The 14,806-nt window shown below is 35.9% G+C and overlaps 1 protein-coding gene across 8 annotated transcripts in view; it reads left to right on the forward strand.

Annotated features, from left to right (window-relative positions):
• The window catches only part of SLC4A7 (solute carrier family 4 member 7), a 95,231-nt gene that overhangs the window by 49,775 nt on the left and 30,650 nt on the right, over positions 1-14,806 (forward strand). For 5 of the 8 annotated variants that reach the window (XM_071804937.1, XM_065830787.2, XM_071804934.1 and 2 more), the window contains exons 3-7: positions 1,310-1,453; positions 3,753-3,888; positions 4,885-5,045; positions 7,056-7,244; positions 10,033-10,401. In XM_071804937.1, coding sequence (XP_071661038.1) covers positions 1,310-1,453; positions 3,753-3,888; positions 4,885-5,045; positions 7,056-7,244; positions 10,033-10,401 — 999 coding nt within the window. Of the gene's footprint in view, positions 1-1,309; positions 1,454-3,752; positions 3,889-4,884; positions 5,046-7,055; positions 7,245-9,240; positions 9,398-10,032; positions 10,402-14,806 lie in introns of those variants that run through there. The other 3 variants (XM_065830793.2, XM_065830791.2, XM_071804936.1) reach the window with 2 other exon arrangements.

Below are 14,806 nucleotides of genomic sequence, written 5' to 3' on the forward strand. Positions count from 1 at the left end.
TTAAATTAAATATTGAACTTACTCATGCATTATTACTGATTTTTGCTTAGTTTTTTTTGCTCATGTAGCACTGTAAAAATACTGCTTTATGAAAATTTTAAGTATCTTTTTGAGCTTAGAGATGCTTTGCTTGGAAAACAAGTGTGACATACTACCACTTTTTATTTCTTTAAAGCTCTGTAATTGCCAGAATTTTTCAATATCTTTAACTGAGTGTGCTATACACACATCTATACATGCATGAATGTGTACAGTCACACCCCTAGGACTTTCCTGTCTTGTATAAATATGCTGAATTTGCGTCTCTATAAGAGCTGGAAAACTACTTCCTTTTTTCTGTTTTTGTGTCAGTCTTCTGTAATAACAATCCTACAGTATGAAACAAAGTATTTAGTGTTAACCTCCAGGCTTATAGTTAATGTGTCTCTTCCTGAGATTGTTTGTTTAAAAAGGAATTGGAAAAGGTTATTTTATATGCTAAGTGTATTACAGGAGACATGATACTAATATGTTCATAACACTCTGATTTGTTTTGCCAAGTTGTTGATGCTAGTATTGCCTTGATGTGAAAGGTCAAAGGAAAAAGTTGAAAGTACATGTTTTGAAGAGCAGTATGTATTGATTTGAGGATGTGCTACTTAAATTTACTAAAAAATTCTAGAATAAAAGAAAACCCGAAAATCAACAGCCTTCTCTGTACGGTATGGGATGTTTTGGCATAGTTTTCCAAATACAAATTCCTCTTATGCTCCTAAACTGATACTAAATTAATGGTATAGTTGAACATCAGCTTCACCTGTGTGTGTGATGTGCTGCTTGAAGAAATAACTTGCAGTTCATTCAAGTGGAGAGAACTGCTTGCAGACTCTAAATGATGGGTAATTTATTAATGAAGTTCGTAAGCTGAACTAGGAGATTATATCTTGCCATTGTAATAATTATCCTGATATGACCAGTATCATGTAATTTCTGTCTTGCCCTGGTGTTTATCAAGTAGCTTCTTTCAGTATTATAGGTCAAGCTTGTCTTTCTATATTACTTGTTTTACAACTGAGTTCTTAAACTGAATAACTATATAAGAATATGGCCCAGTTTATCTGGGAAATGAGTGTACTTGTTCCTTGACACTGGGGAAGAACAGAAAGGACATGGTAATATTAGTTCACTAAAGGTGATTTTGCTCAATGCTTTTAGTTTGTTTTTTTTTTTTTTTTTTTTTTTGAACTTCTTGTCTTTTTTGACTAAGATGCTACATTTGTGCAGGAGGTTGGTTTTTGTTTAATTGTATCCTTTTAAACTTTCTGAATAGGCCACAGAGCTGTGTATATTGGAGTTCACGTCCCGTTTGGAAAGCAGGGCCGTAGGCGGCACAGGCATCGTGGGCACAGGCATCACAGAAGGAAAAAAGATAAAGAAACTGACAGAGAGGATGGCCGAGAATCTCCGTCTTATGGTAAGAAATCCGTTGTGTGGGTTCTTTGTGTCTCTTGAAAATAAGCTTGTAGTAGTTATTTTGCGTTTAAGAGTTGTTTGCTTTGTGCTGTTTCTTGTATTCTCACTGTAATTAATGTTTTTCTATGTACAATCAGGCAAGGATTGTGTGGTTGTGTTTTATCTAAATCGTAAGTTGTTGGACTTCATCCAGGTGTCTGCATGAATGTTCAGCAGCCTACACTGAATTGATTAGACTAGGGCTTCATAATACTTGCCTGTAGCATAGAAGTCTGTGTTATTTAAATTGGACACCACTTTTCAGGTTGTGTAGTCTTGTCACTCAGGTTTTTTGGAACTATGGATATAGCTGTGAAGCAGTATTTACCGTGGTAATTCAATCTGTTAAAATATTTGCTTCAACCTTCTTCTGTCTGCTAATAACAGTAAGGCAATTGTACTGCCTCCTGAGCTTTGGTTTTGGATCAGGCACTGCCCCAACCAGCCTGTTCCTTGTTCTCAAGAGATGACAACTTGGTCATGTAATTCTCTAAAATGAAATTATTTGGTAGTACTCATGGCAGTTTTTCTTTAAGACCTTTAATAGGCTTTTATTGCTAGATTGTAATGAATGGGAAAGTTACGGTTCGGTGTTCCACTTCAAGCGCGGACACCATGCTGTTCACTATCACCTTTCTATGAATAGAACCATGTTCTACATGAAACCAGTTCACTGAAACAAGGGAGTTTTCAAATGAGAATGCCTCGACGGGTCTACTTTTACCATTCTCCTACAGTTCTTAGTTTCATCCATCTTCAGAACTTCCCCTCCCAAATACGAATTATTATAATTTGATCATATGTTTGTAGAGCCTTGCCCTACAGGTTCCAAAGCAGTAAGGAATATTAAATAGATAGAAATAATTTTTCCTCTTCTGGTCACTTCTCTGTCCTGGATATGCAGGATATTGTAGGATTCTTGGGATATGTTGGTTTTGGGACAGAAACAATCTGCTGTACATCTTCATTGATAATCAATGATTTTTGTATTCAAAAGCTAATTTCAGAATTATTTTATTGGATGATGATGTATGCCAGAACAACAAAGCAAAAGCAAAATTCAATTCTGAATGAAGTTCATTAGTAAGTGGGATTTTCTGTCTAAATCTAAAAAGCAATCTTCCTTTTGCAGTGGAAGCATACAGTTGTCTGTTCAGATCTGTTAGCTGTGAAGGTGATGTTTCAGTGAAAGAAGTAAAATTTTAAAAATTTAGATTTACCTGGGTTTTTTATCTCTGAACTTCGTTGAGATAACATTGCTGTTACTACATTATTGAACGTTATCAAACCTTTGTAATTTAAAAGCTTTCTCTTGAGTTGAAACAAGATTTGTGTGTTAGTATTAAAAATATCTCTAAAACCACCTGTTTTTGTTTTTTTTATTGTTTTTTTGTTTGTTTGTTTGTTTGGGTTTTTAAGTTTTGCTTATACCAGGGAGTCCGCTACTTATATTTGATCACTAAAGATAGTTAAATTTTGTTACAAGTTATTACAGAGCTTGTTTCACTAGGCCTTATACTTTGAGAAGTTAAAATATTTCCTCAACATTTTAGGTGTGTTATTTCTGGTTTCCTATGCTAATTTATGTACGTTGTTCCAAACATGTAGGATGGAAAAAATTTAACTTGCTCATAAGTAGCAGTGGGCCATTTGGAGAAAGAAAACAATCTGCTGCTCTAACAATAGGAGTGATTGAGTACCCACTATGTAGAGCAGGAAAAAAAAAGCTGACTGTTTAGCATCTTGAACTATTACTAGGGCAACCAATCTGTAAGTCAGGCTAATTTTTTCCTTCAACATCATGTGGGTGTGGTGTTTTGTTTGTTTGTTTTTTATATATATATATATTTTTTTTTTTTTCTCCCCTCCTTTAATTAGTGTCTGTGTCATGGTGGTATCATTTATTTTGTTCTCAAAGCGAAAACAAAATTTCTAGTCCCTTGGTATATGTTTTTATTTCTTTACCAGTTTTGCTGTTCATGTTCATTTTCATGTTGTCACTCTGTAGAAGAGCTAAAAATACTTAATTGCATTATGTAAGCATAAATTTCCAGCTGTTTTGTTTTCAGAAACAATGAACAATTTTGAAAGGGCCTCCTTTTAAATAAATGTCCATGTTTCTTTTGTTTCTCTTCCCTCTTGAAGAGGATATTATGCTGCATATTTCTAACCGAGAGCAGGAGGTTTAACTGTTATGTGGTGTTTTGTACATAATAGACATACAAGTTCTGTTAATTGTTCGTTGTCTCCTTTTCTTCAAGATACGCCATCCCAACGAGTGCAATTTATATTGGGTACTGAAGATGATGATGAACACATTCCCCATGATCTCTTCACTGAAATGGATGAACTTTGCTTCAGGGATGGAGAAGAATATGAATGGAAAGAAACGGCCAGGTATGCTGAAAGTAAATTGTTTCAAGGTGTATCTTTTAGGGATTTTATTTCTAAGAACTGCAAACCAGGTCTGGGTTAGAATTTTCACAAACAAGAGGAGTAGTTCACTCAGTTCACAGTCAGCAAATCAAAAGTTTTATGTGGTTTCTCAAGACACCTTCAGTCTTACTGGTGCTGTGTTGACCTTCCTAAAGCTGATCATGCCAAGCACTGTGAAAAGTCCAACTGTGTTTAATGATAAATACAGGTGTTCAGCCGTGGGGTGCAGTGTTAGAGCATCAGAAATCTTGTTCTATTATTGCTGATATATTAGTGTCATATTTTTTTTGCACTCAAACATAAAGAAAATTGGACATTTACGTATGTTCTTCTTAGGTGGTATTTGATTTTTTTGCAAATTGCCTGCGTGAACATTACAGCATGCCATTGTTATTATTGGCCCATATTGTTTAAGTTGCTTCCTTCTGCATATGCATTGTAATAAATTATTCTGCATTCAGTACTTCTAATTGCCTTATTGCATGTTAGCTTTTTCAGAATTCACATAACATCCCTGAGTCAGAATCAAGATCGATTTGTAATTACACATGCTGGTATTTCCAAGTTCTTAAATGTCTGACTTAGCAGCCTAAGAGACTTGTATATGGTGTGTTTCAGACAGTTTTCTAATCCTAAAATACCAATGAAACTGAGATATGCAAATCAAGTAACAAGGCACAATCCCACACTGCTCACAAGAACTTGTGAATAGACAGGTATTGTTCAAACCAAAAGAAACCAAAAGGGTGACAACTATAAACAGTTGAGTGTGGTTAAAAGGCCTGATAAACATGTTGTAACTGTCAGTCCTTTGGGTTGTCTTGAGAAAATGAAAGCCGGTATGAGCTAGTAGGATTTTCTGTTCCATGTCATACAGAAGCCACAGGGAAGAATGAGATTGGTTACCAAAGTGTGTCTTTCAGAAGAAATGTAAATATATGTATGTATGCATTTCAGGTGGCTAAAATTTGAAGAGGATGTTGAAGATGGTGGTGATCGGTGGAGCAAGCCTTATGTAGCAACTCTGTCTCTGCACAGTCTCTTTGAACTGCGAAGCTGTATTCTCAATGGGACGGTCATGTTGGACATGAGAGCAAACACGCTAGATGAGATAGCAGGTTGCAACAAAACTTTTTTTTTTAAAAAAAAAAAAAATTCCTAAATTTTAATCTATAACTTGAGATTTTTTTATGGTGGTTTTTTATGTTCTTGAAAATATTATATCTGAGAAAGAGGCATGTGCATATTTACTACGGTTTTCTTCATCTGGTTGTGAAGAACTGATCATGCAAGCTTTGCTTACAAGGAGCTACACTGGGCGAGTAGGACCTCCTTTATTACATATTTTAAGATGAGGCCCAGAATTTGCCTTTATATTCTAATACCTGAATATGTTCTTTGTTTCTACAGATGAAATGTAAATATCTGCCAAAACATTTTATGACTTATTTGTGCACTTTAGTACCATAATTATTAATCATAACTTGGCTGATGTTAACTTGATGCCATTAGTGCAGTTGACTGTTGCACATCTGGTATTTTTTTAACCTTTATAAGAGGCTAGCACTAGTTTTACATTATTTTCCTGGTATCTTTTGCTACAGGTACCACACAGTGTAATGCCTTCTAAGGAATCATGCTAGGCTTAGGGCTGACTGACATGTGGGTGAAGGACAAGGCATTTTGGCATTAAAAACTTGAACAATGCCTGAAATGTTTTCTTGTTTTGTTTTCAAATCTTTGAAATTCACTCAGGATATTGGTGTTCCCTTCCTATTTTCCCATCTTACTGAGCAGGATTGTTCAGTACATGGTTTGTAAAAGTAATGTTTTGGCTTTTAATTTATTCTTAATTGAATTTAGCAATAATCTTAGGAAAATAGTTATTGCTTAATTTTGTGTAAACAGCGTTCTTTTAATAGCACATGTTTTAGTTGAAACTAGGATGTTTTAAGAGGTTGCATGAATTTGTTTCAGGTTAATTTTAGGTGCCATTATGAAGCATGTAGGATAACAGTCCTTGGCATACAAATGCATTGTCTTGTTGCCCTGAGCCAGGAATATGTAGCAGGTATCCTTGGTTTTTGCTGAAAACACGAGGGAGAGGCTGGCTGGTTTCCTTTTAAGAAGCTGTAACAGAAAGTTGTGTGTTGCCAGTAATCCCAGAAGGAAGTTGCACTGTACTGACAGAGACTTTGCTGCATGTAATTTTGTTTGTAAAGTATTCTGAGCCATCCCCTTTTTCATTGTGAAAAATTCTCTGTAATTGCAGTTTACCAATGCAGTTAGGTTCTCAATACATCAGTTAAGACTGGCCAAACACATTTTAGAACTTGCCACATAGGTTCATGTTGATTTGTGCAGGTTTTTTAAAATTTTAATTAATTAAACAAATAAATCAGCTGAGAAATCGCAACAGTTGTTTTCTCAGACATGCAGATGTTCTTTCCTGGTGTGAGCAATTTTGATAAGACACCCTTTTGAATCTTGATGCTCTTTGAGAGCTGATTAGTTTGAGAGGATATAACTAGCTTTTGTTTTGTACTTCCTTTTCTAAAACATCTGAATCGCATGAAGTTCAGTAGAGGACCTCAGGAATTTAGAGGATCTGAAGGTGACAGAGGAGTTAGGGAATTAATCCATTCTATAATAACTTTCACTTCTATATAGTTGTATACTTACAAAATGGGAAACACCAGGTTAAGACTGTTGTAAGAAGTTTGTTCTCCATTGTGTTTGTATCTTTGTGCACTCACTTCTAGTGGAGGGTTGTTGCCTTTTTTTTTTAAAGGAAGTCACCGTTAAAAGTTGAAGTAAATGACAATAAATTATAAAACATTAAGTAACTTATTTCTTAAAATGATGCTACTACTAAATACTGCCTTTTGGATCTGCCTGTTATGCTTTCCTCATTCTCACATTAGCTTGCTTAGTGACATCTTTTAAAATTACCTGTGGATTCTTGAAGATGACTTTGCTGAAGAAAAGACCTTGTTGTTTGTTTGTTTGTTTTTTTTTTTCCCGATAGATTTAATTTTTTGCTATTTAGTGCAATTATAGTTTTTGAGTGCGGTGAAGGAGGGATTTGATAGCTATATAGAAAAAATGTATTTTTTGTTGTTATGTAGATATGGTTTTGGACAACATGATTGCCTCTGGCCAGCTGGATGAATCCATAAGAGAGAACGTGAGAGAAGCTCTCCTAAAAAGGCACCATCATCAGAATGAGAAAAAGTTCAGCAATCGGATTCCCCTGGTTCGGTCTTTTGCAGATATAGGCAAGAAACATTCTGACCCTCACTTGCTTGAACGAAACGGTGAGATAAGTTGTAGCATCCAGTTTGTTCTAACCTGTTAAATAATGTTCTCATTGGGAGACAAAGGAAAATTCAGCTGATAATATCAGATAAGTGTTTCCTTCTTGATAAGCAAAGAACTAATGATAACAATGTGTGCCATGTGTAGCTGTGGATGATGTTTCTGAATATTTTTGAATTTACTCAAACATTCTATTCCTGCCTGTATATGTAGCATGCATTATTGGTTTGGGGTATAGAATTAGACCTACATGGGTCCTAATGGTTTTTAGGATATGCTTGAATAAAAAAAATGTGTAATGTTTGAGGAATTTCAGCATCGTGGCATAACTTTGTGCTCATCAGATCGATCCTACTTGCTCATTCAGTCTTCATACTGGAGATTTACTTTGTGGTCATGTCATGAGTTCAGTGATGCTGACAATTACTGTGTTTTAACATGGCTAAAAAAAGTTCACTCTGCTAATGGTGAAGAAATTACTTTTAGCTAGGACACTGTTTGTTTTTGCCTTGTTTTGTAGAGAAGGATCTAACAGGGCAAAAGTATGCCCAAAGCCAAGAAAGGTATTAGCAATATTTTTACAGGCTGTACCACGTGTTTTGCTGAACCAATTCCTGAAAATATTCTGGAATATCAGTACATTTAGTCTAGACATCCAGTTCCAAAATCTAAATAGCAATATATACTGCAGAACAGCATACTTTTATTCTTGTATTTCTTATGACCTCTACTTCTGTCTATGTTCTTTGTTTTCCTTTGCCTTACATTAACTAAGATATGTATAATTTCAACTGAAATGTTTTAGTGTAGTGAAAACTTAGTACTGATTTCATGAATCGCTTCTTGAAGTTCTTTTCCTGTCTTAAAAGATGCCTCACTGCTTAGAACATATTCCCCTTAGTTAAGTGCTGTTGGGAGCTCTCAGTTTGATAAATACTGGGAATATGCTCTAGCAAATGTCAAAGCTTACTGATACTTTTTGTTAGTTAGTGAGTGCGTGATGCATGCTTAAATATTTCACTGGTAGTTTGAGTTATTTTTTCTAGAATGAAGAAACGACTAATGTATATAAGAGCATAATTTTCTCTGTAACTTCTGACTTCCCTATTTTGTTTAGAAAATGTGAAAATTTCGCATATAAACTTGGTTTTACCCATTCTTGAACACCTGTACCCCCAGCGTGATTCTGAGAATTTTTGTATTTGAGGTCTCTTGCTTGTCAGTTAGTTTCAATGTATGACTTCCACTTTCCAGTGCAGTTCATTCTTTATACTATTCCTATAACAGAATATGGGATATATGCGTGAATAAGAAACCATCATAACATGATGAACTCTTTCCCAGCATATACTGCTTTACTTTTTTCTTTATAATTCTATGGTTAACCTCTAGTAAACTGGTAAAACAAACGTGCATATGTGCATAATGCTTTTTAGGCTCCTTTTTACACCTGTGTCTGTTAAGACATCTCATGTTCATGATTCATCATAAATATACTGAGAGAAGTCTAGTCATTACTGTAGTGATTAATATAGACAAAATCAACCAATTTGCTTTATTGGACCTCTTTACTGCACTACCGTTTTAATAGTTCATATTTGAAGCTTTTGTTCTTAATGTAAATCAAGTTTGTAGGATCTACTCTTCTATTGTTAGAGTGGAGGGAAAAATCTATGTGACCTTTTCTTAGGCGTGCTTTCAGCACCTCCTTGTTGTGAATTATTCTAGAGTTGCTCAACATACTGACCTCTGTAGTGCCCAGTGTAAATGTGAGATGAAACGCGTCTAGTTTGCTGTTTTCTTGCATGAGGGTATCGCACATGAAAACAGCATGTTTTTGATTTCAGGGATTGTAGGAGAAGTAATCGGTATTCTTCTCAAGGAGACTGCCATCCCAGGAAAAGCGTGTGTGGTAAACAGAAGGGATGGTATCGCTAAACCTTCTCATGGAAGTGCCGGGATGAGGACAGTCAGTCTCTCTCCCTTCCTGCTTAAGGAAGAACTGGAATCCATTACAAGCTTAAATCTGAGGGAAACATGACAAGACTATCTTGTCTTAATATATGAAAACAGTGGGACATTGAGACTGGATAAAAGAGCATCAATGGATTTTTGAGAAATGTGTTTGGTTTTAGGCACATGGGGACATTTGGTAAGTCACAGCAAGAAGGTCTGGAGAAGGGACTGTGTATCTCATTCTCGTGCCCTCTTCAAAACCATATATTGAGACTTCAGCTGGTCAAGGAAGCTCCTTGTTAAAATGAGTTTTAGTGGATAGCAGTTGCGTTTGACATGATTAGATATGTTTGATCATGTTCGTTTTGAAAATATTTTAATTTTTAAAAATTAATACTTTTTTGTATATAAAGGTACAGTTAACAGAAGTCTTGTAATGTTTTGTCTGCTAATGATTTTTTTAATATATTTTTTGGATGGCATTAAAGGTAGCTGCTGTGCAATTTGGAATAAGAAATTCTTCTAGGAAAATGTAAGAGTCAGTTTCAGGAGGATTTTTTTTTTTGTTATATTAACAAATCTTACTGACTTTAAGATAACTTCTCTAACATATCTTTGATGTTCTAATTAGTACTGATCAGTAATTTCTGACTTCTGAAATCAGATTTGCTTTTACCTCTTGTCTTACTTGCATGAGTATGACACTTCTGGCCTGTAAAGCTTGCAATTTACTATGTAAATTGTTAATGCATATTTGTATCTGGTCTCTTCTTTGTTTTTTTAGCATATCCATGTTGTAAACCTCATGGTGTTTCATTTTTTTTATCTCAGGGGAAGGCCTTTCAGCCTCCCGCCACTCTTTGCGAAGAGGTCTCTCTGCCTCAAATATTTCCCTGAGAGGAGAAAACCGTTTGTCAGTTCTTCTCAATTACCTTCTTCCTTCTTCAAGAGCTGGAACCCCGGCAGCCTCGAGGTGTACAACCCCCGTAACTACCCCTCAAAACACACCACCCTCCAGTCCTACCTGCAGCCACTCGCCAACCACAAGTGCCCAGTCAAGTCCACTTCAGGGCAAGGAATTGCTGGTGTCACCTGCCAGTGATGATATTCCTTCTGTAGTAATCCACCCACCTGAGGAGGACTTAGAAGTGCAGGAAAGCCAGGAAAAGAAGACAGAGGAAAATGTTGACAAAACACCAGGCAACTATCGAAGCTTAAGCTGTCCATGTGTGATGCTCTCCGCATCTGGGTCACTTGCGTTGCAATGTTTTTCGCACATAACTTGGGCACAAAGGAATATAACTGTTACCTCTGCCTGCATGTTTTACTTCTTCTCAGTTGTGGCTGTTTTTCTCGTTCAGCATTTTTAACTTTTTAGCTTTTAACTAAAGCCAGCAAAAAAATTATTTAACCTTTGTTTGTGTAATTAAAAAGGAATATGGTTTTATAATATATAAGCAAAATGTCAAAAATGGTGGCCTTTTCCTTTCACTCACCTACAGTCCATGTTAGGTTTTGTTGTTTGTGTCAGCGGTTGAGTTAATACTTTAAAACCAGTGTTTGATACCCTGAGATAGCTGCAGCCAAAGACATAGTGAAGTATTGGAGATGAATATGAAAAGAACGAGGATGGATGCAATAATCAGTGGTGTTTCTAGTTTAGTTGTATCATGAAGTCTTTAAGCAGTATTATTTTTGCTTTTGTGCTTTTAAAAAACTCGAGTTATTAAAACCAGTAGTAGTTCATGATGGAACTAGCATGTTCAGTTCACCTACAGCTGTTTCCAGATAGCTCTTCATTAGTGCACTGCTTCAGCATTGGACACTTGATTATTGTTTTGTTGTGTTTGATATGTGGAATAGGATAAGGTAGTTAAGAGCTTATAATTGCAAGTCAGAGCTCAGCAATTTATTAATTTGTTGTCTGGCAAAGCTATTGTAAAAAGGTATGTAGGTGTATAGAGAAGTTGAAAAGATGGAAAGTTCTGAGGGTTTCTTTAACCGTTTCTAGTAAATGTTTCATAATTCATGCATTCTGTATACATGCAGTTACACTTGATTTACTTCTGCAAAATTATCACCTATTTAGATACTGTGGGATTCTTCAAGGTAGATTGTGATTCTAAGGGGATCACCTTTCTTTTTAGCCTTCAGGTTCCTTCTGCATCCCCCTGCCCCCCACTCAGAAATTTATCTTGCCAAAATCTAGATTGTAGGTTTGTCTGCTCTATGCCTATGTGTATGGAGGGGAGAAGGGAGAGAACTGATTTCACTCAAGTCTTTCATCAGTGAGGCTTTTGTTTTTCTTCTTGTTTAAGTAAGCACACAGATACATGTGATAGTGAAAATATGCTGACAGAGAAAAGGCTGCGGTTATCTGCTTTTTCACATTTTGCAGCCCAATTGCTGCAAAGCAAAGAGCAAATTATGTTGTAGGCTGTCATTGTGAGTTGGACTAGGGGCCCCATCCTTGCTTAAATTCAGAAAAGCAAACCAAAAACTCTCTGACTTATGGAAAACTAAGAGAATTCACATGAAAATCATTCTCTCTCATGAGTGATCTTTCAAAGGTAGCTAAATACCAGAAGTAAAAGAACAGCTGTAATTGGTTTTCCAGTTCTCATTTTTGTGCTCATATGACAGGAATGACAGCATGCCAGATCCAAGGTCTTTAAACTCAAGAGAAGGCAAACAAAGATCAAATACTTGATGCTATTGCTATCACTTATAAAGCTTTTCACCAGAATCTCCAAGTCATGTTAAAATTGTTTTTGTGCCTCGAGGGGATGTTTTTTATAAAGGAAAAATCTGAAAGGGATGATTTCCTAGTTAATCCATAAATAAATGTCTTTCCAGAGAAAGATGAACACCAATAATGATGGAAGACATTTTTCTTTTCTGGGTTTTTTGCCCCTTTTTAATTAAAGTAATCATCTGACCACAGAAAGACACATTTTCCTTAGAGGTGCCTTTGAAGACATTCTCAGACTATGACTTCAGGGCTGCAATTGGACTAATCTCTCTCTTGGGAGACAGACTCAGAAGGGAACCCTGAAGAAGCAGTAATCTTCCTTGTATTAATTAAAAAAAAAAAATCTTTGGTCCATTTTGCTGTAGCTTATGGTTTGTATTACCTCTCTAGTAATTCAGAATACTGCAACTTGAATACTTTTTCCACGTCTGTATAACTGAGTTGGTTTTGCCTCCTGATAGCATTAGGAACTGTGTTAATTTTCTGATAGATGGCTTTCTTCTGTTTCACATTCATCTATCCTTGCCTTTGTGCTATTCAGACTATTTTTTAGTCCTTATAAATAGCTGGAAGGTTGCTGAACTTAGTGTGAATTCCTGTAAAGGGAGGAAAGAGGGGCACACTTTCAGTCTACCACTTGATGTTTATCAGGCAGTCATCAGTTCATAGTAAGTCAACCAAGCAAAGGGTTCTTTTTAACAGTTGGGTTTTTTTTTTTCACCTTTTGTTATCAGTTCAAGAACAGCTTTTGTTTTGCCATCTTTGAAACTTGAATGATGAATTCCATAGGTAGAACTAGGAAGAGAGCTGTGTCACAGCTAAAGGTGAACACTATTAATTCACCAGCATCATTAAGCTTTATTAATGTCTATGAACAACAGCAAAGCAACTGGTTTTAAGGGGTCTTTGGTTCAGTGATAAATGTGCTTTAAAACTGAGTAAAATATTTAGAATAGCTTTGCTCTTATGATAATTGCTTACTGAAAATAGTAATTGAGAAAGTCTTATATATTTGCCTTTTAGGAGTAATTTTAATATTTTTTTCACATTAAGGCCACATTGGAAGTTATTTTTTAACAGAGCGCTGGAACAGGCTACCCAGGGAGGTTGTGGAGTCTCCTTCCCTGGAGACATTCAAAGCCCGCCTGGACACATTCCTGTGCGACCTCACCTAGGCGTTCCTGCTCCAGCAGGGGGATTGGACTACATGATCTTTTGAGGCCCCTTCCAATCCCAAACATACTGTGATACTGTGACTTTGTATTTAAAAGTTTCATATTACATAAATTTTGCCTATATAAACGTAATTATATTGGAGAAGTTACGCTTAGGTGTTGAACTCATTTCCCTCAATGTGTGTGTGTGTGTATATATATATATATATATATATATAATTTTTTTTTACTGAAGCAGAGATGTGAAGCAAATGTCTGCATTCTTCTTGCTTTCTCGTAGACTTTTGTGATCACAATATTAAACTAACTGTAGGTGGCTAGAAAAATACACATGATCTTTAGTGAAGGTGTAGTTACAAGTACTTAAACTTGAGTGATTTTTATGAGTTTTTTTTTAATCCAGTCTTACTCAAGACTTAATCCACTGTTTTTTGATGGAGGCAGGTGATATATCGGCATAACAACATCAAGAAGGGTACAGCGTATTTTTAATGATCCCCTTGGCAGCTTGGTAAGACTAGATGAATTTCTCCCTCTCACAGTCTTGGAAAAACTACTAGGTAGTCTTCGTTTTAGCAGTAGCCTCTGAGTTTGTATCTACTAAACCGGAGAAGAGAAGGAAATTAGTTATTTTATTAGTATGAGATTTGACTAAAAGTGTTTTGCTATCAGAGATTGTAATTTCTTATGCTGATTTCCCCTGAAAATATCTGATTGATTGATATGCATAGGGAGATGCAGTATCAGACAAAAATGCTCGCTCAGGTCTGCAAACCTGTGAGCTGTGTTCTCATGTGAGCGCAGCAGTCTGTCCAGCAGCAGAACCGACACAAAGGAAAACTATTTACACGTGGTCTAGGATCAGACAAATGTTCCTGTGTCAGTGCCAAGACTTCTGAACCATAACTGTGACTGGTTGGAGACATTTTGAAGGCAAACCTTTTAGAAGAATTGGTATCATTTTAGTACTGAAATAATAAATTAGTTCATGCTAATATGTAGAGTCCTTATTCTCTGTCCTCCTCCTTGATTGCCTCTCCACTTTTTTCTTTCCTAGTCTCTGCTTGCTTTTGCTCACAGGGCATTTGCAAAATGATGCATTATTGCTCATCTTTCACCAGTCGTATACATCTTCAGCTACCTACATTGTTATGTAAGGGGAAAAAAGTGAAAAGAGTTTGTGTATAAACTTATATTACGCTCTTATGCAACAATTGTTTAATAATTTTACTCTATTTTTACTTCTACAAACACATCAACTCTTATGCAGTTAAATACTTAAGATTCACAAAAGAAATTACAGCTTATTAACTTCATTTGGTTTTTTGCTTCAGGAAAAACTATCCACACCACTTACATCCCTATGAACTGTAAGAACGAAAATCAATGGTAAAGGCTTGGACTTGCATGTTTTCCAGTGATCTGATGGCTCTTTGAAAGAGCTTTTTGGAAATAAATTTGGGGATGAAATAAAGTGAATTCAGTTGTAATTTGAAATGCTAAAAAATGTCAAATTGCTAAGCTATAAATACGGAGGGATGCAAGTAGTTATGTAGCTGTAGTTTGGTAGAACAATAGCTGAAAGGTGAGGACTTCAGTTTTATCTCAACTAGAGTGCCGCTTAACCTAAATACAAACTTTCTGCATGTAATACAAAGTTTAGACTTCAGTCTTTGTC

This window comes from Patagioenas fasciata, chromosome 2 (genome assembly GCF_037038585.1).
Source record: "Patagioenas fasciata isolate bPatFas1 chromosome 2, bPatFas1.hap1, whole genome shotgun sequence".
Classification (NCBI taxonomy): Eukaryota; Metazoa; Chordata; class Aves; order Columbiformes; family Columbidae; genus Patagioenas; species Patagioenas fasciata.